The sequence below is a fragment of the Gymnoscopelus braueri genome (assembly GCF_963280865.1).
Source record: "Gymnoscopelus braueri genome assembly, chromosome: 11".
NCBI lineage: Eukaryota > Metazoa > Chordata > Actinopteri > Myctophiformes > Myctophidae > Gymnoscopelus > Gymnoscopelus braueri.
The window spans coordinates 1584643-1610017 of NC_137613.1; the positions used below are offsets into that span (position 1 = coordinate 1584643).

The window sequence follows — 25375 nt, forward strand, 5'->3', positions numbered from 1 at the left end:
TGTGTGTGTGTGTGTGTGTGTGTGTGTGTGTGTGTGTGTGTGTGTGTGTGTGTGTGTGTGTGTGTGTGTGTGTGTGTGTGTGTGTGTGTGTGTGTGTGTGTGTGTGTGTGTGTGTGTGTGTGTTTTTTTATTCCCCCCAAGCAGTTCCTTCCTTTCTCTGCTTTAATGCATTCTCTTTGAAGTATATCTGGGTGTGAGGAAGGACGTGGTTTAGCATATATACTGTAGCTACATGCTATGAAACTGAACACATTGTGAACTGAGTCTCATTTTACCGCCAGAGAACAAGCGGCCTTTAGCTTAGTGGCTGAATGAATGAATGAATGAATGAATGAGTGAATGAATGAATGAATGAATGAATGAATGAGTGAATGAATGAATGAGTGAGTGAAGGAATGGCCTTTCTGTGTCGTGGATGGAATGTGTTCAAATGATCACTCACTAGGGCTGTGAATCGTCTGCTATCTCACGAATCGATTCGATTCCGATTCTTGGGGTCACGATTCCGATTTGTATCGATTTTTTCCGATTCAAACGATTCTCGATTCAAAACGATTCTCGATTCAAAACATAGGATTTCAGGATCTACTCCAATCTGCTGGCATGAGAACACACATTTAGAACAGTACATTTATGTAGCTTTTATAATTGTAAAGGTTTTATCAACTGATAATAATGTAAACACACAAAGGTAAATCCAAGATCCTAAAAATTTTTTTTTTTGAAAATCGATTTAAAAAAAAATGAGAATCGATTCTGAATCGTCCAACAGTAGAATCGCGATTCGTATTCGAATCGATTTTTTCCGACACCCCTATCACTCACCACTACTGTGTGTATATATATATATATATATGTATGTATGTACCGTATAACTATGATGTATGTATGTAGAAGCAGGAGATTTTAATCCATAAAACACTGTAGTAATAATCAACAGACGGAGTGTGTTATAATAACACTACAGCATGGTCTCTCCCATTACAGTAAACAGCAGCTGATTGTATTTCTGTACAAACAGACATATTGAACGTGTTGACAGATGTTTCTCTCTGAATTCATTTAATGTTATGTGTGGAGAGTGTGATTGGATACGACACGACAAACCGCTGGATCTGAATTAGCATAATCATGACCCGACTTCAGCTTTATGCAAATGAGGTCGGAACCAAATGGACCCGATTTGGTTTAATCTTTATACTAAGAGTTATGGGGGTCCATTTGGTTTCATTTGTACACTCTAAGAGTCATGGGGGTCCATTTGGTTTCATGTGTACACTCTCAGAGTTAAGGGGGTCCATTTGGTTTCATTTGTACACTCTAAGAGTTAAGGGGGTCCATTTGGTTTCATTTGTACACTCTAAGAGTTAAGGGGGTCCATTTGGTTCATTTGTACACTCTAAGAGTCATGGGGGTCCATTTGGTTTCATTTGTACACTCTAAGAGTTAAGGGGGTCCATTTGGTTTCATTTGTACACTCTAAGAGTCATGGGGGTCCATCTGGTTTCATTTGTACACTCTAAGAGTTAAGGGGGTCCATTTGGTTCATTTGTACACTCTAAGAGTCATGGGGGTCCATCTGGTTTCATTTGTACACTCTAAGAGTTAAGGGGGTCCATTTGGTTTCATTTGTACACTCTAGAGTTAAGGGGTCCATTTGGTTCATTTGTACACTCTAAGAGTCATGGGGGTCCATCTGGTTTCATTTGTACACTCTAAGAGTTAAGGGGGTCCATTATTCACTCTCGTTGAAATAAAAAAGTTTGAGAACCACAGTTCTCTACAACAGTGGTTCTCAAACTCTTTCGTGTCAAGGACCCCCAAATTGATGTGTATTTGGCCGCGGACCCCCATCTGAAAAGGTTTTGTGTCAGGGACCCCCATCTGAAAAGGTTTTGTGTCGGGGACCCCCATCTGAAAAGGTTTTGTGTCGGGGACCCCCATCTGAAAAGGTTTTGTGTCAGGGACCCCCATCTGAAAAGGTTTTGTGTCAGGGACCCCCATCTGAAAAGGTTTTGTGTCAGGGACCCCCATCTGAAAAGGTTTTGTGTCGGGGACCCCCATCTGAAAAGGTTTTGTGTCAGGGACCCCCATCTGAAAAGGTTTTGTGTCAGGGACCCCCAGAAGAGATGATTTGTGTTAAGAAAATTCAAAATGATCCAAACATTTTCAATATCTTTGCAAATATTTTCAAAAACAGCAGATGTGAGCTTGTAGATCTGCTATTTTTGAATAGCCAACGTATAAATGGATAAAGTGGTTAAAATGGTTGTGATGCTACATTAACTACTTTAGCTGGGGACCCCCTGGAACCCCCCCAAGGACCCCTGGGGGTCCCCGGACCCCACTTTGAGAACCTCTGCTCTACAATAAGCATGTTGTTGTTCCGCTGTGTTTCAGAAGCGCTGAGTGACAGACGTACCGACATGATGCACCGTCTCCGGAGGCCTGAGGGGGGCGCCACCACCGCCGCACGCAGACCACACTAACCTCAGTCCAGGGGGTCCCCGCCCCGCCCCCAACACGGATGGCCCCCCCTGCTGGCCGCGAGGCAGCGTCGCAGCCACTTCTCCTCTTAATTTCCACGTCCTCGTATTCGACCCCCCGCGCCCCCCGCGCCGCCGCCGCCGCCGCCGCCGCCCCCCCACCGCCGGCACCGCACGGCGCGATGAAGACCGCCAGCCGCGCCGCCTCCCAGCCGCCGCGCCGCAGCGCCAGCAGCCCCCCGCTGGTCCAGATGAGGCGCTACGCGGCGCCCGGGGGCGGGGTCTATCCCTTCCTCTTCCCGACGGTCATCAGCTCGCTGCCGCTGCCCCCCCCCCCCGCCGCCCCCCTCCCTGCACAGGCTGCCCCCCCCCCCGCCCCCCTCCCCGCACAGGCTGCCCCCCCCGCCGCCCCCCTCCCCGCACAGGCTGCACCTGCAGCAGCCGTCCAGCAGTGGGAGCACTCCTTCACCTGTGGGTGAGTAAACCGCACAACGTCATGTGACCCGCTGGTTTCTACAAGCCCCGCCTAGAGGCCACACACACACACACACACACACACACACACACACACACACACACACACACACACACACACACACACACACACACACACACACACACACACACACACACACACACACACACACACACACACACACACACACGGGGGGCTGAGGCTACTCTCTGGTAGCGAACAAGAAGACTATAGAGCATCGCAGTTCCCGCCCACTTCCTGGTTTTTCCTGGTGCCGGAAGGAAAAACTCAATGCATTTTTCCCATTGACATTTCCAAAAATATTTATATCAATTAATTTAAGCCTAGAATCAAGCCATCCAGGGTCCTGGTGAATCATGACCATAAAACGTTTTTTTCTGTGATTTTTTTAAATTTTATATTTAATTATATGATATACTATATTTAATAAATACCCTTTGTTTTGCCGTTTTCAAAAAAACAATAATCACAGAATCAAACGTTTTATGGTCATGATTCACCAAGACCCTGGATGGCTTGATGCTAGGCTTAAATTAATTGATATAAATATTTTTGGAAATGTCAATGGGAAAAATGCATTTTGCGGTGGAACCCGGAAGGAACTGCGATGCTCTATAGGTCCTGTTGTACATGTTGGTCTTTAATGTTGGTTTTTGAAACAGGATAGTAAGATGTCCACTGATAGGGTGTTGTACCCGTGGGCGTCACTCCAACACACTCTCATCCTCTCCTCTCCTCTCCTCTCCTCTCCTCTCCTCTCCTCTCCTCTCCTCTCTCTGTTTCATGTCAGCTGTCATAGTGTTGTCCCCAGACAGATGATAATGACATAATGACATTATGAATCATGTTCATTGAGTGAATCTGCAGAGTGTCACAGAGTGACGGTCCTCAGTGTCCTGATCCCAACACACAGGAAGAGAAGAGGACTTGTAACTCGTTCTAAAGTTACAAACCTTCCATCTACACATTCATGTTGTTTTGTTGTGTTCGGATCCATAATGGCTTCCTGCTAGATTGGATGAGTGAGGATTCAATTTGAGTCGTTTGGGTCCAGATTGCCTCCATCTGGCTTCAGCGTTCAGATACAGTTATAGGAGAATGTGTGTGTGTGTGTGTGTGTGTGTGTGTGTGTGTGTGTGTGTGTGTGTGTGTGTGTGTGTGTGTGTGTGTGTGTGTGTGTGTGTGTGTGTGTGTGTGTGTGTGTGTGTGTGTGTGTGTGTGTGTGTGTGTGTGTGTGTGTGTGTGTGTGTGTGTGTGTGTGTGTGTGTGTGTGTGTGTGTGTGTGTGCGCGCGTGCGTGTGCGTGTGTTGCGTGCGTTTGTGTGTGTGATAAACATCCCAGACAACAGTGGATCTATATGTTATTGCTTCAACACAATAGTTGAAGCTCACAACGTGTTGTGAGCTTGTAGATCAGCTATTTTTGGTGTGCTACACAGCCGTACGGTGAAGTATAAATCAGGCTTAATGCTGTCGTTCAACTTCAGGGTCACGGTCACATCTCATCAGGTGTATAGGTGTGTACACGCTACCCAGCCCTCACACCTATACGACCGATATGCCCATATATGGACATCTCTGTATCTGTCAATCCTTGTCCCTTTTATGCCCATATATGGAGAACCAAGGTTCCATATATGTATGGGCATGAGACGGGTTATGTGTGAGTCAGTGTGACAGACCGCCGCCCGGCCTCTGTATATGGTTATGTGTGAGTCATAGTGACGGGGTTATGTGTGAGTCATAGTGACGGGGTTATGTGTGAGTCATAGTGACGGGGTTATGTGTGAGTCATAGGTCCCAATTTTTATATACGTGATGCGTTATGAACGTATACACATCTGTTATGTTCTCTTTGTTATTTGTATAAACTAACTTTAACATTGAAAGAGGTGAAGTGTGTGGTCTTGGTGAACAGCTTGTGACTAAATAATGGCTGCATTGAATCCATGGAACACATGCTTATTGTCTCCGCCAGGCCAAAAGGCATGGCGAGAGAGTATGTTTTGCACCCTGTCCGTCCGTCCGTCCGTGTGTCCGTCCGTCCGTCCGTCCGTCCTGTACGTGTGTTACCAGCTAATCTCCGGCACCGTTGGCCCGCTCGCTGCGAAACTGTGCACACACACTCCCTGGATGCCAATTCAGAACCTCTGCCCCACATTTTTCACATGGGCCTGTTATAGCGCCAACGGGAGGCCGATTTGTGCAAAACCCATTATTTGACATGACTCCTACAGATTTAATCCAAACTAAAGTAAGTAAATCGATACACAGTATCTCTATAGTCATGTGATCAACCCGAATCTGTCTGATTTTCCAGATTCCATCCTCATTGGTTAAGGTTGGCTTCCAAAGTTTGCAGGATTGGTCCGTTTTGAACAAAATGCCTCAAATCATGAACACAGCTTGCGATTTCCGTGAAATTTCACACGCACATTCCCACTAGGCCGAGGAAGAAATGCCACCCTTTTTCACATTGGCCTGTTATAGCGCCACCAGCAGGTCTAATTTAGCAAAACACATTTTTGAAACAAAATGCCTCAAATCATGAATGCAGTGTCTGATTGCCGTGAAAGGCCTGAGAATAAATGGCACCCTTTTCACTTTGGCCTATTATAGCGCCACCAGGAGGCCACATAACGTACCTGACCTGGCGGAGACTTGTGCTCCGAGGAGCACTTTTTCTAAAAGTTTTACCATTTCCTGAAAGGTAACAGTTTAAGGACTTACAGGGTTTCCACCCCACAGAGCCAGGGGCCACAGGGACATACAGGGTTTCCACCCCACAGAGCCAGGGGCCACAGGGACATACAGGGTTTCCACCCCACAGAGCCAGGGGCCACAGGGACATACAGGGTTTCCACCCCATAGAGCCAGGGGCCACAGGGACATACAGGGTTTCCACCCCATAGAGCCAGGGGCTACAGGGACATACAGGGTTTCCTCCCCATAGAGCCAGGGGCTACAGGGACATACAGGGTTTCCACCCCATAGAGCCAGGGGCCACAGGGACATACAGGGTTTCCACCCCACAGAGCCAGGGGCCACAGGGACATACAGGGTTTCCACCCCATAGAGCCAGGGGCCAGGGTAACACATGAGGAGTGGGTTTTCCTCTCACAGCATAATTGACCTCCAGACTGTGCAGCAATATTATTGTGACAGACTGTCTGTGTGTGTGTGTGTGTGTGTGTGTGTGTGTGTGTGTGTGTGTGTGTGTGTGTGTGTGTGTGTGTGTGTGTGTGTGTGTGTGTGTGTGTGTGTGTGTGTGTGTGTGTGTGTGTGTGTGTGTGTGTCTGTGCTGCCTGCACTGTGAAAAGACACAGTGTCATTTTAACTGCCATTAAAACTGACATTTTGCAGTGGTACACTCTGGTGTGTTCCAAGTCCCAGTGGCAGGTACCCCCCCCCCTACCCCTCCCTAACCAGGACTGACTCTCTCTCTCTCTCTCTCTCTCTCTCTCTCTCTCTCTCTCTCTCTCTCTCTCTCTCTCTCTCTCTCTCTCTCTCTCTCTCTCTCTCTCCCTCACTTTCAAGAAAATGAAAAAAAAGAAGTAGAAATTATTTTGTAGCAAAGCTTCTCGTTGATAGTTTTCATTGGTTAAATGTTTATAAATACACTCTACTATACACTAGTATACACTACTATACACTACTATACACTACTATACACTTAACCACTTTCACTTTGCACTTTAACTTTCACATTTTATTTTGTAATATAGTGAAAATAGCCGATGCACAAGCTCACAACGTGTTAGGATGCAACGTGTTGTAAGCTTGTAAATTAAAATACTTTAGTGTGACATGCTGGTATGATGAAGTCATTCATTTATAAAACAATTAAAATATAAACATGGAGATACGAGGTCTCTGCCCGACAGCCACGATGTGGCAGGTACCCCCCCCCCCACCACCCCCCCCTCCTCACTGAGGGGACTCTGTGTTCGGCTGGCAGAGCAGAGCCCAGGCACCCCTCCTCTCTGGGGTACTGTGTGTGTGTGTGTGTGTGTGTGTGTGTGTGTGTGTGCGTGTGCGTGTGTGTGTGTGAATAGAACCAGTAGGTAACCCGGCAGCAAGGACAGACATGCATGTATTTACTTATTTTCTTTTTTTTCTCCAACTTGTTTACAGTTCCATGTTTTTGTTTGTTTGTTTCACCCTCATATCAACTGTTCTCTGATAGGCTGCCCCGGTGAGTTGCCGGGTAAGAGTGTGTAAGAGTAAGAGTGTGTGCCACATAAATACTGTCGGGCTATAGTACTGTAGTGGTTCCTGCAGCTGGCCCCAGGTTTGAATCGTTACTATGTTATAATATATCTAGAGGACGGACCCGTTACTATGTTATAATATATCTAGAGGACGGACCGCCCCGTTACTATGTTATAATATATCTAGAGGACGGACCCTTTACTATGTTATAATATATCTAGAGGACGGACCCGTTACTATGTTATAATATATCTAGAGGACGGACCCGTTACTATGTTATAATATATCTAGAGGACGGACCGCCCCGTTACTATGTTATAATATATCTAGAGGACGGACCCTTTACTATGTTATAATATATCTAGAGGACGGACCCGTTACTATGTTATAATATATCTAGAGGACGGACCCGTTACTATGTTATAATATATCTAGAGGACGGACCGCCCCGTTACTATGTTATAATATATCTAGAGGACGGACCCGTTACTATGTTATAATATATCTAGAGGACGGACCGCCCCGTTACTATGTTATAATATATCTAGAGGACGGACCCGTTACTATGTTATAATATATCTAGAGGACGGACCGCCCCGTTACTATGTTATAATATATCTAGAGGACGGACCCGTTACTATGTTATAATATATCTAGAGGACGGACCCGTTACTATGTTATAATATATCTAGAGGACGGACCGCCCCGTTGCTCACCAGCACATGAAGCATCCGGAAGAACGCTCTACTTCCTCATTCTCCTTGATTTGAGAATTTTGTTCTTTTTTTGTCTGTAAAAAGACCTGAGCACCGAGTATAGACTGTAAAAAGACCTGAGCACCGAGTATAGACTGTAAAAAGACCTGAGCACCGAGTATAGACTGTAAAAAGACCTGAGCACCGAGTATAGACTGTAAAAAGACCTGAGCACCGAGTATAGACTGTAAAAAGACCTGAGCACCGAGCATAGACTGTAAAAAGACCTGAGCACCAAGTATAGACTGTAAAAAGAATTGGTTTCTACAGACCGAAACAATCTGAAATCCGCCATCTTTAATATATGCCAAAGAGCACGTCGGAAACAGGAACCGGAAAACAATCCCCAAAGAATGCTATTGGTTTGGGTAGCTTGTCAATCAAATCATCCCGCCCCCTCCTAGAGCATAGCCTACTTTATCGTCAATTTTAAAAGAAATGGGACCATAATTTAGCAAAACGCATATCATGACGGCCATAGCTGAGTGGTTAGTGAGCCCGCCTAGGGAACCAGAGGCCCTGGTTGCCCCAGGTTCGATTCCAGGCTATCCCAGCATATGTGCCGATGATATGAAATTTGTCCCTGAGCAAGACTCTTAACCCCAATTGCTCACAGGTTCTCATTGGAAACAAGACCGCAAGGACTTTCATGAACGACCTGTTAAAAGGAATTATCCTTTTTTTTATGATGATTGAAAGGGGACTTTAAACTAGCGACTGGGTGACAATGTGTATTAAAGGTTAGAAAATTAAGTCTAAAGTTCGTCAAAAACCCATCCGCTTACATTGAGAGAATATTCTTTCTGACACCTGCAGGGGTAGAACAGCGAAACTAGTCCATTCATATGAACTGTCTCTTCCGTATTGGAGTCAATGTAAATATCTCAGGCTGGCCCCTTGGCACTGAGCATGAGCACTAGGGTTTCAAACGGTAGAAGCGTGCCCAGTAGAGTCGTAAATGCGGAAGTATTGCAATCCCATGTTCAGGTCGGGATACCATTTTAATCCAATCAGGAGAGAGAACTAATACAGGATACAGGATAAACAAGTGCAATTGGACGTGATGACACAAAGAAATGGGAACTGGAACGCAATAAAATTGAAGCTAATAAATTGGTTCTCTCTCCTGATTGAATGAAACTGGTGTCCCTGAAAATGTATTTTCTGTTTATTAAAGAGCAGGAGGGACAGGGAGACCCCTGTTACTGAACAAATCACAATATAGAGCTTCAACTGTTACAGAACCAAACAAAAACGGTATTTGTTTTAACCAAGAAATATCACAGCACCATCGTGTCATTATGTCACCTTCCATAGAGTACGCCTCACAGGTAGAGCCTGTTGAAACGAGAAACAATAGAAAGAACAATAGACAAAGGAATGAAAGACATAATGTGTACAAAAGAACAGCTGATCTGCCTTTAATGAAGAGGTGAGGCTTTGGTTCCCCCCACCAACCTGACACATGAAGTCAGTGTGAGGCTACATGAGGCTTTGGTTCCCCCCACCAACCTGACACATGAAGTCAGTGTGAGGCTACATGAGGCTTTGGTTCCCCCCACCAACCTAACACATGAAGTCAGTGTGAGGCTACATGAGGCTTTGGTTCCCCCCACCAACCTGACACATGAAGTCAGTGTGAGGCTACATGAGGCTTTGGTTCCCCCCACCAACCTGACACATGAAGTCAGTGTGAGGCTACATGAGGCTTTGGTTCCCCCCACCAACCTGACACATGAAGTCAGTGTGAGGCTACATGAGGCTTTGGTTCCCCCCACCAACCTGACACATGAAGTCAGCGTGAGGCTACATGAGGCTTTGGTTCCCCCCACCAACCTGACACATGAAGTCAGCGTGAGGCTACATGAGGCTTTGGTTCCCCCCACCAACCTGACACATGAAGTCAGCGTGAGGCTACATGAGGCTTTGGTTCCCCCCACCAACCTGACACATGAAGTCAGCGTGAGGCTACATGAGGCGAGCGACCGCTACCGTCGGGGTGTGTGTGTGTGTGTGTGTGTGTGTGTGTGTGTGTGTGTGTGTGTGTGTGTGTGTGTGTGTGTGTGTGTGTGCCTGTGTGCGTGTGCGTGTGTGTGTGTGTGTGTGTGTGTGTGTGTGTGTGTGTGTGAACTCCTGGTACCCAGGAAACCACCATGAGAGGAGAGAGGGGGTAAAGGTAGCCAGTGTTCCAATGATACCGCCTCATTTACTTCACACACTCCCTCCCTAGAGAGAGAGAGAAACACACACACACACACACACACACACACACACACACACACACACACACACACACACACACACACACACAGACACAGACACACAGACATGCTGTGTTGTTTGGTGTGCGGTCGGGTTGGTCCTGTTTTACAGGTTGTGTATCAAAGTGTAAGTACAGTAGATACAGTATTATTCACCGCAAACACATAAAACACAATCCTCTGGGGAATGCACTGACCCAGTCATCACCACTACTGTGTGTGTGTGTGTGTGTGTGTGTGTGTGTGTGTGTGTGTGTGTGTGTGTGTGTGTGTGTGTGTGTGTGTGTGTGTGTGTGTGTGTGTGTGTGTGTGTGTGTGTGTGTGTGTGTGTGTGCGTGCGTGCGTGCGTGCGTGCGTGCGTGCGTACGTAATATAAACAATGCCAGCGAGGAGGACAAAGGCAAACAGACGTTGAATCACACTCCATTATAATCTTTTTTTTTGTCGGGCAAAAGCCATGTATCTCCATGTTTTAACTTTTTATGGGTTTCCCCCCCCCCGCAAATTAACGCCTTATTTTGCTAAAATAGCATAAATAGGCGAGATCTACAAGCTCAAAACACGTCAAATCGTTGTGGGCTTGTAGATCGCCTATTTTTGAATTTGAATTAAGAAAAGCAAGTGGACATATGAGGTTCCCACTTGACAGAAAAGCATATTTCCACTTAATTCCCCCAGAAATCATTCCTTAATTAGCTTGTTGTTGTTTACTAAAGGATTAGCAGCATTAACACACCATAGTGACTGAATGTTTTACACAGTATCTCATCATTACACCACAAGCATCCATTTATACTTTATACTGTTAAAGTCATAAATAATAAAGGCCATTGGGGGAAGAAAAGTAGCATTATTATAAAAAATACTCTGTTACAAGTCAAATAATCTCTCAAGAACAGATTCTGCTCTGCGTTTGAATCTGTCGGTGGCCGTGTTGACGACCCGTGCGCATTGGTTACAAGTGGGCGTGCTATCAGATCAGGAAGCAGGCCGCGCTTTACCCAATCAAATGTAGTGGGCGGGATTTACGTGTATGCCGTTCCTTCCCCACTAGAAACAAACCGAAACTCATTTAACAATAGCGTCCTCGAAGCAGACAAGATCACGGAAAGTTAGTAACATTTTAAATTGCTCTTTCATCATAGAAACAAGTGGGCTTATAAACAAAACGAGCCATGTTCTTTGAGAGAAGTGGTGTTAGTGTTCCGTGTAGAAATATTGTTAGTGGGAATGAAAACATAGTCGCACCACCGGAAGTGAAAGGCTGAAGGCAGACAAAAAACCTGGTTTCCCTGAGCATGGGTGCTTCATTGAGCTCCTCCCAGAGCCAAGTGAATAAGTAAAAAACAGCAGAGGGCGCTGTTTTTCCTTTTCATTTGGCGATGGGTTCCCAGATTGCAAGTAAAGGGCCTGTGGTTCAATATCTGAAAGTATTGGCATGGAAACACGTACAGAACCAAAGTGAATGTACAGTTTAGTTTCTTCACAATTTGTCAACCTTTTTTTAAAAGCTCACAACGCATCACGATGCAACGCTCGATGTGCTTGAGCTTGTTCTGTAGATCTGCTATTTGTCAATTGAAGAATAAAGTGAAGATGTTTGGGTATTTTAACCCATGAAGACCGGGAACGGATTTGAGCTATAGATTTGAGCTATAACCATTATTTTATACTTTGTTGCGTGGCACAGAGTGCCGTGCTACGAGCTTGTAGATCTGCTATTTTTGAAAAAAAACATTTTGTGCAAATACTTTTTGGACATTTTTAACTCAAATCTTTGCCTCTGGGGGGTCCCTGGAACGGCCAAATACATATAATTCTTAGAGTGGACAGAGACTCCGCCCCGATCGGAATGTTTGTTGTCTGAGCGGCACGTATCGCCGGTGTGTTTAGAAACGATTGGACTTGCGATCATAATGAAAAAAAATATGTATATATGAATTTTTTTAAGTTATAAAAAACACTAAATCGCTGGCAGTGGGCAAACACAGCCAGAAATAAGTCTGGCAGAGAATGAGTTAATGGGTTAATAAATCTGCAAAGTCCTTTCTTACTTTCTTTCTTAGTCCTTTGTATTCCTTCTTGAACCCACTGAGGAATAGTTTCCTCTCTGGTCTGTTGTGGTCCATCATCCCAGACAAATCTACACAGTAACTAGTAACTCATTATTGTTGAGTAAAACATACAATATTTGTCTCTGAGATGTTGTGGAGAAGAAGTTTAGGGTGTCAAAAAGAAGGAGCTGAGAAAAGTGTCACTTAGTTACTTTCCACGCTGATAATTACTTCCAAACGCCTCTACTGTACTACTAATAAATAAAGTAAATAATAAATCCATCATACTCTACTACTAATAAATAAAGTAAATAATAAATCCATCATACTCTATTACTAATAAATAAAGTAAATAATAAATCCATCATACTCTATTACTAATAAATAAAGTAAATAATAAATCCACCATACTCTATTACTAATAAATAAAGTAAATAATAAATCCATCATACTCTATTACTAATAAATAAAGTAAATAATAAATCCATCATACTCTATTACTAATAAATAAAGTAAATAATAAATCCATCATACTCTATTACTAATAAATAAAGTAAATAATACATCCATCATACTCTACTACTAATAAATAAAGTAAATGATAAATCCATCATACTCTATTACTAATAAATAAAGTAAATAATAAATCCATCATACTCTATTACTAATAAATAAAGTAAATAATACATCCATCATACTCTACTACTAATAAATAAAGTAAATAATACATCCATCATACTCTACTACTAATAAATAAAGTAAATAATAAATCCATCATACTCTATTACTAATAAATAAAGTAAATAATAAATCCATCATACTCTATTACTAATAAATAAAGTAAATAATAAATCCATCATACTCTACTACTAATAAATAAAGTAAATAATTCATCCACCATGGCAGAGTGTGTCAACATGCCAGTTAATGGAGTCTGTCATTGGTGCCAGGCTGTCTCTGCCCATCTGTTCCCCCCCTCCCCCCCCCCCGTCCCATCTGGTGAGGGGGGGTCTACCTGAACATCCCACCTGTCAGTCTGTTTACCTGTGTGTGACCCCCCCCCCTCCCCATCCCCCCACTCAGGCTTATCAAGGCTTTCATCTGACAGAGAGAATGTTCCACACGCTCCTCGTCTTTATGCACTGACATTCCTTCTGTCTGTCTGTCTGTCTGTCTGTCTGTCTGTCTGTCTGTCTGTCTGTCTGTCTGTCTGTCTGTCTGTCTGTCTCTCTGTGTGCGTACAGGAAGTGTTAGCGTTTGGTTTAGTTCAGGGGTCTTCAACAGGGGGTCCGGGACCCCTAGGGGGTCCTCAGAGTTACTACAGGGGGTCCGCCAAATCTTTGTGTGATATGATAACATTTTTTTTACCTTAACCACTTGAACCCTAGCATCCCTTTTCTGAGGAGAACTTTAGCCAAAAATAGCAGATCTACAAACTCACAACGCCTCGCAGCGCGAGGCGTTGTGAGCTTGTAGATCGGCTATTTTGGGCAAAGAGGTATAGGTGTAGAGGGCAAAAAGTAAACAAAAAAAGTAATATGAAACACAATTTTATACTGTTTAGAGGGGGTCCCTGCTTCATCTCTCTCTCAGCTAGGGGGTCCTTGGCCTGAACACGTTGAAGACCCCTGGTTTAGTTTTTATTGTCTGGGTTGACATGTAAGGCGTGTTTGGTCAGGTATGATAATTACACAGTTCTAAAACGTGTTCATGTTATGCTGTAACCAGTTATGTCCAAAATATTAAAATATAAAACATATATTTGTCTTTAAAGCAACACAATACTGCCTCATCAAAGTTGGTACGGTGACTTTATACATTTTCAGATGATACTTGAATGTGTCCTTATATTATCATCACTTTACCCAAATACATTATATTATATTATTATTATTATATTAAAGAAAACAATACGTTGAAAAATGGAGATAGCTGGTTTCTGCCCGACAGTGACGATACATCTCTAATCTATTGAATCCATTAGTTAAAGAGGTGGTGCCATGTTTTCGCACTTTTTCTGTTTTTCATGTGTCTATGAGGTTGATAGAACTTCATAAAGCCCCCTGGTGGTGTTTTTATGGTGTTTTATGTCTTCTCTGACTTTGGAGTTTCTTCCTGGAGGCTGAAACCTTGAGGGTCAAACGTGCCAATAGAGAAACAGCGCTTTAGTGACATCACAAAGCCATACCCTCCCCCTCATTATCATAACACAACAGGTGTGGGCATGAGGAGGAGGAGGGACTAGGACAGGTGGGTGGTGCTAAGGTGGTGGAGGAGGTGCTAAGGTGAGAACCAGGTATACTTAATGAACTGGAGGCGTGTCCACATAAAAACATAATTTTAACCATTTCTGTACACTTTTTTTTTGTTGAAAAAAATCCTTACATAATAATAATACCTTATGATCAGGTTTTAGGGTTGAAAAATATCATAGCACCCCATCTTTAAATGAACTGTTGAACCCATAGTTTTTATTATTTACGTATTGTTTTGGATGGATTGTCGGACCTGATAAAAAACAGGAAGTCAAGAGGTTTCAATTAATAATCTGCTTAATTGATTTGAAAGCTCAAAACAATTAGAGGAACCCTTTGATCCCTTCATTGTTCTGAGCGCTTTGCTCACGCATCCCGCTCCGACAACCAAGGGATCAAAGTACGCCTTTAACCCCTTCAATCCCGGAACGCATCTCTGTCACTTTTTACATTTCGTTGGGCTGAAAATCTTTGAATATATATTTTTTTAAAGCAAACGACTCAAACTCAAACTCGAATCTTTGCTTTTGGGGGGATTCTACAAATGTCTTCTGAATCCTAACAGTGTTTTGAAAAAGACGTTTGTTTCTATAAGTGGTTCCCAAACTTTTTTCATGTCAAGGACCCCCAAAATGTGTATGTATGTATGTATGTATTTGGCCGCTGCAGACCCCCATCTCAAAATATGTTGTTCCAGGGACCCCCCCCCTCCAGAAGCAAAGATTTGAGTTAAAAATATGTCATATTCAAAGATTTGTAAAAAAAAAAAAAATCTCGATTTTTCCAAAAATAGCAGATATACAAGCTCATAGCACAGCACTCTGTGCCGTGCTATGAGCTTGTATGTCTGCTATTTTTTTGAATAGCCCCAAAGAAATCTAAAATGACACACAGATGCGTCCCCGGATAGAAAGGGTTAATTTGTTTGAGCAGAGTGTGTGTTATTTAGACTAAAGCTCTGTGACTTTAACACTCATTGAAGATGTCATGCTTCAGCTGAGCTCAGTCTGGTGTCTCTCTCTCTCTCTCTCTCTCTCTCTCTCTCTCTCTCTCTCTCTCTCTCTCTCTCTCTCTCTCTCTCTCTCTCTCTCTCTCTCTCCGTCTGCCAGACACTTTTCAACAGCTTGTTTTCTTTTTTTCTCTCTTTCTCTCCTCTCAATGTATTCATTATTCCACTTTCTCTCTCCCTGTTTGTACAGTGTCTGTCAGAGACAATAACCTCTGCTGTAGCTCAGGGTGTGTGTGGAGGGTCTGTGGAGGGTGTGTGTGTGTGTGTGTGTGTGTGTGTGTGTGTGTGTGTGTGTGTGTGTGTGTGTGTGTGTGTGTGTGTGTGTGTGTGTGTGTGTGTGTGTGTGTGTGTGTGTGTGTGTGTGTGTGTGTGTGTGTGTGTGTGTGTGTGTGTATGGAGGGTCTGTGGAGGGTGGAGAGTAGACAACCACACGTCTCCCCCATGCCACCACAAACTATCTCTCCATGTTGTATCCACTGGTGTTAAGTAACTAAGAACATTTACTCAAGTACTGTACTTAAGTACACTTTTGAGGATTTTTTTTTACTTTACTGGAGTATTTCCCATTTTCTATACTTTTTACTTCTACTCCACTACATCAGACTGAGGCAAATGTTGTACTTTTACTCCACTACAATTATTTGAAAACTTAGTTACTTTTCAAATATAAATTATGATGTTATGAAACGTACATTAACCACTTTAGCCCTGCTTTATACATGAAAATGTTTTGTGCCAGGGACCCCCAAAAAGAGAAAATTTGTGTTAAAAATATTAAAAATTATTCAAAACCTTTCGAGATACGTGTGTGTGTGTGTGTGTGTGTGTGTGTGTGTGTGTGTGTGTGTGTGTGTGTGTGTGTGTGTGTGTGCGTGTGTGCGTGCGTGCGTGCGCGCGTGTGTGTGACACAGATTTCATAATCCAACTCTAGCTGAGGAGGAAACTCTGGATAAAGTTCCTGGTAATGAAACCGTCTGTCCACACACACACACACACACACACACACACACACACACACACACACACACACACACACACACACACACACACACACACACACACACACACACACACACACACACACACACACTTCCAGACTGATCCATTGTTCCTTCTCCATGACTTCGCCGTTCTTGCTTATTTCAAGTATCAGTGTCTGTCTGTCTGTCTTTTCGCTTGTCTGTCTGTCTCTCTGTCTGTCTGTGTGTCTGTCTGTCTGTCTGTCTGTCTGTCTGTCTGTCTCTCCGCCTGTCTGTCTCTCCGCCTGTCTGTCTCTCCGCCTGTCTGTCTCTCCGCCTGTCTGTCTCTCCGCCTGTCTGACTCTCCGCCTGTCTGTCTCTCCGCCTGTCTATCTCTCCGCCTGTCTATCTCTCCCCCTGTCTGTCTCTCCGTCTGTCTGTCTGTCTGCCTGTCTGTCTCTCCACCTGTCTGTCTCTCCGCCTGTCTGTCTCTCCGCCTGTCTGTCTCTCGGCCTGTGTGTCAGTGTTGTAGTGTAGCTTGTTATTTCAGAATGGTGTAACAGTAGATGTGGGTCACATGCAGTGTGTTCGGCTTCCCTGACAAACCCTATGAATAATGCATCTTCCTCTCATTACACTATGTGCTGCCAGACTGAAAATCAATGTGCACTGGACTGTCTGAATGTATACAATACTAATAATACAATAAATACATTAACACTGGACTGTCTGAATGTATACAATACTAATAATACAATAAATACATTAACACTGTACTGTCTGAATGTATACAATACTAATCTAATACTACTAATACTACAATAGTACAATCAATAACACTAAAATAGTTCCATGTCAGCCAGCAGCTCCACAGAGAGGAGCAGAGCCATGGGCCAAGGATTGGTCAGTGATGTCATAATTAAGCGCCACCTGTTGTCATCTATAGAGCTCTTCTTGGCATGACAAAATGCATTGATGGATTGGATACTTTATTAACAAGTTGCAAACAGTACGGCAAGTACAACTACACATTATAGCAATGCTAAAAGGATAAAAGGAAAGCTTGTTTCCATTGTGGTCCTATGTATTCAATTCATTCCTAAGACATACAATATAATCCAAAAAAATCATCAATACAGGAGCAATAAAAGGTATATTATACACCTATACAGAAAAGGGGGGGGGGGGGTGTACCAAGTATGGTGCAAGTCAGCTCAGTTTTACAGAGTATAGAGGTGTTTAAAGTTAAATAATGTTGATAAATGATCAAAGTATTCCCCTGGACTTATGTTGTGACACCCTATAGGTGCCACGGCACCGTGTACTTTGAGAAACCCTGCAGGCCCGGATTAAGGCCCCTCAGGGCCGTGGAACTACACCAAATCAAAGGCCCCCCCTCAACATTAATCGGACGATATTGGGTGCGTTCACACGCACGTGCGTTCGGTGCACGTGCCACCGCCAGCACGATGGGCGCTGACACAGGCACTGGGCACAGCCTTTCCAACTTCAGTCTATGCTATAACTACAGTGTCTATCATTACAAATTACATTTATTATTAACTCTCTCAGTGCCACGCCCCGAGATATCCCGAGTTTTTCCCGAGTACCCTCCGTGCCAGCACGAGAAATCCCGAGTTTTTACTTTTGACTGTGGTCGCGCTATTCTGTTTATTTTTCATGATCACTTTCGCTTCCTGACTCCTTCAGACTCATTGGGTTCCGGTTTCATGACGCAGATTCCGTTTCCGGTTCTCATTTTTTTCCCGCGGTCATTTTCGGCCAGAATAGGGAAAGTCACGGTTTTTCACACAGTATAAAAAACGAACGGAGAGGTTCCACGTCTACTCTCTTTGGTCTGGGTGACGATCAGTCATCGTAGTCGTGTATCACATCGTAATTTAGCCCGATCAACGATTGTCGAAAATGTCAACATCTGGTTATGACCGGATATGACGTGAGCCTGTTTGGGAGGGGGCGAGTGAGCCAGCGAGGTCATCAATGTGTCGATTTGTTGCTCTCTACTGGTAGAACTGTATTATGGGTTTAAAAACCCAATCAGATAATTTATTTGAATGAAAAATTACAAAATAAAAAAAAACGCAAATTGCTGGCACTGGGGGAGTACTTTATGAAAATACTCTTGGCAGTGAAAGAGTTAAGGAGGTACTTTATGGTCATTACTCATTACAGTCGTAGGCTACAAGACATATGGTGATATGGTGGTAACAAATGTTTCATATTTATTTTCTTATTCTTCATAAGAAATTCAACAATTCAAGTTTAGAATTGAGAAAACAATATTCAGCACAGATGGGAAAAGTACTACTCACTTTTAATTACTCAAGTAAAAGTACAAAAGTACAGGCTCTCAAATGTACTTGAAAAGTTCAAGTAAAAAGATCCCCACCAAACATGTGACAATCATGCAAGTAGACCCACCTCTTGAAGTCTACCGCAGTGGTTCTCAACCTTTTTACCACCTCAGAAAACATTATGGCTCACCATTATGACTGATGTTAAAATACAGTAGCGTAGACCTACTACCCCATCATATTCAGCTATTTGCACAGTACAAATGTTTTAAGAATATGTCATTTAGATTTTCACAGTGTACATTATGGTAGCACTAAGACAGACAGACAGACAGACAGACAGACAGACAGACAGAGATGACATTAACAACCGTGAGCTACATTATTCAAACACAGCACGTGAGATACAGCCTAAGCCTACTTCAAACAAACACGCACACGCACACATCTTCATCGTAAGATGAACTCACCATGCTGCGGAGGTTCAAAGAGTTTTTGTACAAAACTTAAGTCACAGGAGCTGGTTTTCATATCGTAAATAGGAACGTTGGCCCAAATCTTGCGTTTAATCCACATGACATGGTTCTTGTTTATTTGTGTTGCTGTCACAGACCATGATAGCAGAGTCATACTGGTTAACAGAAACAAACTTACCCTAAAACCGGAGGATTTCAAAATAAGAGCCGCCAGTAATGATTAGTCGACAGCAGTTTTATTTTTTTGTCTACTTACAGGAAGTAGAAGTGACACATCAGTACCAGCGACGGTATGCAAGAGGCTTTCATCTGTTCTGCCGCGCAACATTAAAACTAAAGCACACATGTTTCTAAATATATATAATTCACACAGCAGGGCCCGAATGTATACATTTTTATGAATAATAATAATAATAATATATATAATATTATAATAAAATAATATAAATTTAAAATAAATTACAATAATATATATTTTTTTTTAAATACATAATTCACACAGGGCCCCTGCAGGCTGCAGGCCGTGGAACACAAGTTCCACTAAGTTCCGCGGTTAATGCGGCCCTGCATGCCCTACAGCAGGGGAAAGGGCCATCCAGGAAAGATAGAGGGCGCCAGACAGGAAGAGGGCTTCCATCCAAAGATCTAAAAATATGATCCGTCATGCGTGCTTTGGAATCACACCGCACTCTATCCAAAGTGCCCTTTAAATGGCCTTTTAAAACACCATTCTGTTTGCTGCTGCTTTTAACACTTATTATTTCCCCCCTTTCTCTTCTGGATGATTGTCCTATGAATGGAAGTTTAATTGAAGTGTTTACTGTAACTGTACATATTTTTGGGCGGTGAAACCGCCCCTATAAGTGAGGTTTGGAAATTTGTACAATTATCTTGGGCAGTGAAACCGCCCCTATAAGTGAGGTTTAGAAATTTGTACAATTATCCTGCGCTGTGATTGGCCAATCACAATCTATTCAGGACTGTGATTGGCCAGTGTCACATGACACATGTGCATAGCCCTATATAAGAAACCATAACTTTAAAAAAACTATAAATTAGTTTTTTTAAAGTTATGGTTTCGTCCATCATAAAGAGTGTTTCAATAAATGTATTTATCTTTTGTACATGATTGGTTGACTCCATTCAGTATTGTGATTAGCTAGCAAGACACTGCCCACTTCACACAGGGTGTGATTTTTATTTTCCATTTCGTATTCTACTGGTTTATTTGCATAGTATTGTATATATAGCACTATGGCTTGTTTCCATTGGGGTCCTTTAAATAAACGAGTAGAATAAACATACATCTAATATTATTACATTTAAAAGTTTTAAAAAGGCCATCTAAAAGGCACCTAGGCATCTAGAGTGCGGTGTGATTGGAAAGCATGACACAGAGTCACACAACGTCCAGGGCCAGACATCATGGACCTGGAGAACCACAGAGTGATGAAACCTGGATATGAGAACAAAGCACAACAATAAAATACAACTTCTCAAGGAATGTTATGCACAACAGTGGACCCAAGCTGTAGACACGGAACCAGTGGTGTAAAGTAACGAGTACTTTTACTTAAGTACTGTACTTAAGTACAATTTTGAGGTACTTTTACTTTACTGGAGTGTTTCCAATTATCAGTAGTTTTACTTCTACTCCACTACATCTCAGAGGCAAACATTGTACTTTTACTCCACTACAATTATTTGAAAACTTAAGTTACTAGTTACTTTTCAGCTATAAATTATTACATTATAAAACCACTTTAGCCCTATTTTATACCTAGGCTATTTGAAAATAGCCGATCTACAAGCTCACAATGCGACGCGTTGTGAGCTTGTAGATCTGCTATTTTCAAACAGATTAGTACTTTTACTTTTGGTACTTTAAGTACATTTTGATACCAATACTTTTGTACTTTTACTCAAGTAAATTTTGAATTCCAGACATTCACTTGTAACAGAGTACTTCTGCATTGCAGTATTGATACTTTTACTTAAGTAAAACATTTGAGTACTTTTTCCACCACTGCACGGAACATACATCCTTGGAACGCCGACGGGAGGGAGGAGTCAACGGGAGGGAGGAGGAGCCAACGGGAGGGAGGAGGAGCCAACGGGAGGGAGGAGCCAATGGGAGGGAGGAACTTCATCACTATTACACACTGAATAGAGATACAATACAGTGCAGAGGGAGGCTAGGGGTTCATGTGGTTAACATGTCCTCATACATTATGTCCACATTATAGCTTCCATGTGTTGTTCTGTGTGTGTGTGTGTGTGTGTGTGTGTGTGTGTGTGTGTGTGTGTGTGTGTGTGTGTGTGTGTGTGTGTGTGCGTGGACAGCCTGTTCTGAGTCAAGTAGAGGTGAGGGGGAGGAGGAGAGGTTGAGTGAGGGGAGAAAATGGGGGGGGGGCGTTATTAACCCTTCATATACATCGTACGACAGCTACAAGCTATAGGAGCTTGTAGCTGTCGGGCTATTTTCGCCGCGAGACACCCGAGCATAATGTTATGTTTATTTAGTTTTGCCTGATGTCACAATCAGGCTTTTCTAAATACAATAAACACAAATCTAAAAAAAAACTCAACCAAGTACCAAAGAGTTTCCTAGGGCATTGTGGGCATCACTTCCTGACGATTTGATCCCTGATACCTGATCAAATGGACAGGAAGTGATGCCCATAATGCCCTATAGGAAACGTGTGGATATAGACATCAATTTAGGGGTTCTTGGCACAATAAAGTTTCTTTCTTTCTTTCTTTTTCCTTTATTTATTCAGGGGAGATAACAGCATTTAAAACAAATGAAATACATACATAATGAAAAACCATAACAAACATTTGAATCAAATTACGATCATCACAGATACAAATAAATATAGTGTTACATGAAACGGGTGCAGTTACTATGCAATGTGTCCTCAAGAAGTACCCTAAATAATTCTACTGAGACTAATCGCTCTAGTTTCAGAGAGTCCTGAAGTTTGTTCCATTTGTGTGGAGCATAATACATGAAAGCAGTCTTTCCTTGTTCACTGACAGTAGTTTGAGAACTTCTGTTTTAGTTCCGATGGTGGAACGTGTGAGACGTAGTCCATTGTGTCGGGGGGGCTTTGTGATGGGGGGCTGTAGCCTGTATCAGCCTGATCTCACACAACTTAGTATACGTTGCACGGAGCCTAGAAAACCCGAAAATCCGTGCATATGTACGACAAGTCCCACGGTAGCGTAACACAGGTATGATGGGGCTGTAGTCTGTATGATGGGGGGCTACAGCCTGTATGATGGGGGGCTACAGCCTGTATGATGGAGGCTGTATGATGGCGGGCTACAGTCTGTATGATGGGGCTACAGCCTGTATGATGGGGGACTACAGCCTGTATGATGGGGGACTACAGCCTGTATGATGGGGGCTACAGCCTGTATGATGGGGGGCTGTATGATGGGGGGCTACAGCCTCTATGATGGGGGCTACAGCCTGTACGATGGGGGACTACAGCCTGTATGATGGGGGCTACAGCCTGTACGATGGGGGGCTGTATGATGGGGGGCTACAGCCTCTATGATGGGGGCTACAGCCTGTACGATGGGGGGCTGTATGATGGGGGGCTACAGCCTGTATGATGGGGGCTACAGCCTGTATGATGGGGGGCTGTATGATGGGGGGCTACAGCCTGTATGATGGGGGCTACAGCCTGTATGATGGGGGGCCTGTATGATGGATGGGATGTGCGTTTTACCCCCATAGTGTTGCAGACCCCTGAGTGACTCCTCCTATGGTTCATACACAGTTCACTCACATCACCGGGAGTCTCCTACACACACACACACACACACACACACACACACACACACACACACACACACACACACACACACACCTCACATGGTAAACTGTGTTTCATACATTGATCCAACCAGGTTCTAGGCTAGGTAGCTAGGTAGCGTCAACAACGTGGCATAGGAGGGCGATCGGGCTTCATACAGACTAGAGAGAGAGAGAGAGAGAGAGAGAGGGTCTTAGGAGAGACCGTCAAAACATCTGGCACACATCTGGAGCTGCTTAATGAGAGGGTCTGCTGTCTCGCCCCGGCCTTTCTCTCTCTCTCTCTCTCTCTCTCTTTCTCTCTCTCTCTCTCTCTCTCTCTTTCTGTCGCTCTCTCTCTCTCTCTCTCTCTCTCTCTCTCTCTCTCTCTCTCTCTCTCTCTCTCTCTCTCTCTCTCTCTCTCTCTGTAACAGTGCTCATATTATGCAGATTGCCCATTTCACAAGTTTGTTCAAAGGTTTCCAAACAATGTGTCAAAATAGTTGATACAAGCTGTTCAAACAAGTTATCAAATAATTGTATTGGAGTATAAAAAGTATAATGTTTGCCTCTGAGATGCAATAGAGTTAGTATACATACAAAGTATTGAAAAATACACTTTAGTTTTTGTGACTTTCCAACACAGAGCCAGTGATAACATGCCTCAGCTCAGACACATGTTACATATGAGACAACATGCCTCAGCTCAGACACATGTTACATATGAGACAACATGCCTCAGCTCAGACACATGTTACATATGAGACAACATGCCTCAGCTCAGACACATGTTACATATGAGACAACATGCCTCAGCTCAGACACATGTTACATATGAGACAGCATGCCTCAGCTCAGACACATGTTACATATGAGACAACATGCCTCAGCTCAGACACATGTTACATATGAGACAACATGCCTCAGCTCAGACACATGTTACATAAGAGATGTTTCTGTAAAACGCATGAAGAAGGATTTGATGCAAAGCAGAAAAGGCTCTCTCTGCATCCCTCCAGTTGTGATGTTTTATAGTGTTTTATAGTGTTTTGTAGTGTGTTTATTAATTACAGAGTGTTGTTGTCCTCTGGGTGGAACAGACCAGAGGACAATGTTCTGATAACAAGAGATAAAATAGCAGATAGAGATACAAGATACAAGCTCAGGGTTAACGTGCCCCCCCCCCACCCCCCCCCCCCCGCGCCATGCGTTGTGCACACAGACAGAAACATCAGTCGTCCATAAATCTTGGAAACGGCTCTTTTTGTGCGTTCATTAATAGGCTGGACATGCGTCCGTACAGACCCTCCTCTCTACTGCTGAATGGACGTCTGATGGAGGGCCGGGTGGGGCGGGGCGGGGCGGGCGGGGGTCTTTCTATAACGTCCAGCATTCTCATTCCTGCCCTGTAGCAGCTTGTCTGGTCCGCCCCCTCCTCTAATCTATTATCTGTGGTTCTGAGGAGGAGACAATGAGGAGAACAGAGCTGGTTGCACTGAGAGGCCTGTGTGTGTGTGTGTGTGTGTGTGTGTGTGTGTGTGTGTGTGTGTGTGTGTGTGTGTGTGTGTGTGTGTGTGTGTGTGTGTGTGTGTGTGTGTGTGTGTGTGTGTGTGTGTGTGTGTGTGTGTGTGAGTGAGTCTGGTTATTATAACTTTGTGCTTGTTTTTCTGTAAAGTGTTTTGTAAATCTACTGTCAGGCAGAAACCAACTATGTCCAAATTATAAACTTTTCAGGAAAGGTCATTATTACATTTGATTGATTGATTGAATTTTTATTAGGCAAAAGAATGTAAAACAACACAGTTACATTTATAATACTTTTATCTAAAAGGTCCGACCAAAAAAGTCCTTGCGGACTTGTTTCCGTTGGGGTCCTTGAATTAATTTCATAGACATATATAGTAGCAACCAAACAGTTCAAATCAACATAAAAATACAGAGAAAAAATACCACTATGTAAAAAAAAAGCATGAAAAAAGAATATATACAAAAAAAGGGGAGGGGGGCCTCCTCTTTTTAGGGCTGTTTTGAATGAGCCCAACGAACTGCATTTTTTGAGGGATGGGGTTAGACTATTCCATACCTTGGTGGCTTTGCTGTAGAAGGAGAATTTGTCCATGTTTGTTTTATGGGTGGGTGGTACCAGATTGTTGTTTACGCTCCCTTTAGTTTCGTGGCTGTGGGTGTCACTAACTTTTTCGAGGTAATTATACAGATATGCGGGTATAGGGGGCATTTCGGGCAAATCAGCATTTACAATTTTGAAGACCAGACCCATTTTTAGTTGTTTAAC

At 43.3% G+C, this 25375-nt stretch overlaps 1 protein-coding gene across 1 annotated transcript in view; it reads left to right on the forward strand.

Moving 5' to 3' along the window:
- Positions 1-2527: 2527 nt before the first annotated feature.
- Positions 2528-25375, forward strand: part of LOC308094782 (retinoic acid receptor beta-like) — a gene marked incomplete at both ends in the record, with an annotated part of 162902 nt that continues 140054 nt past the window's right edge. The window contains 2 exon segments of the mRNA XM_080441609.1: positions 2528-2811; positions 2879-2961. Coding sequence (XP_080297735.1) covers positions 2528-2811; positions 2879-2961 — 367 coding nt within the window.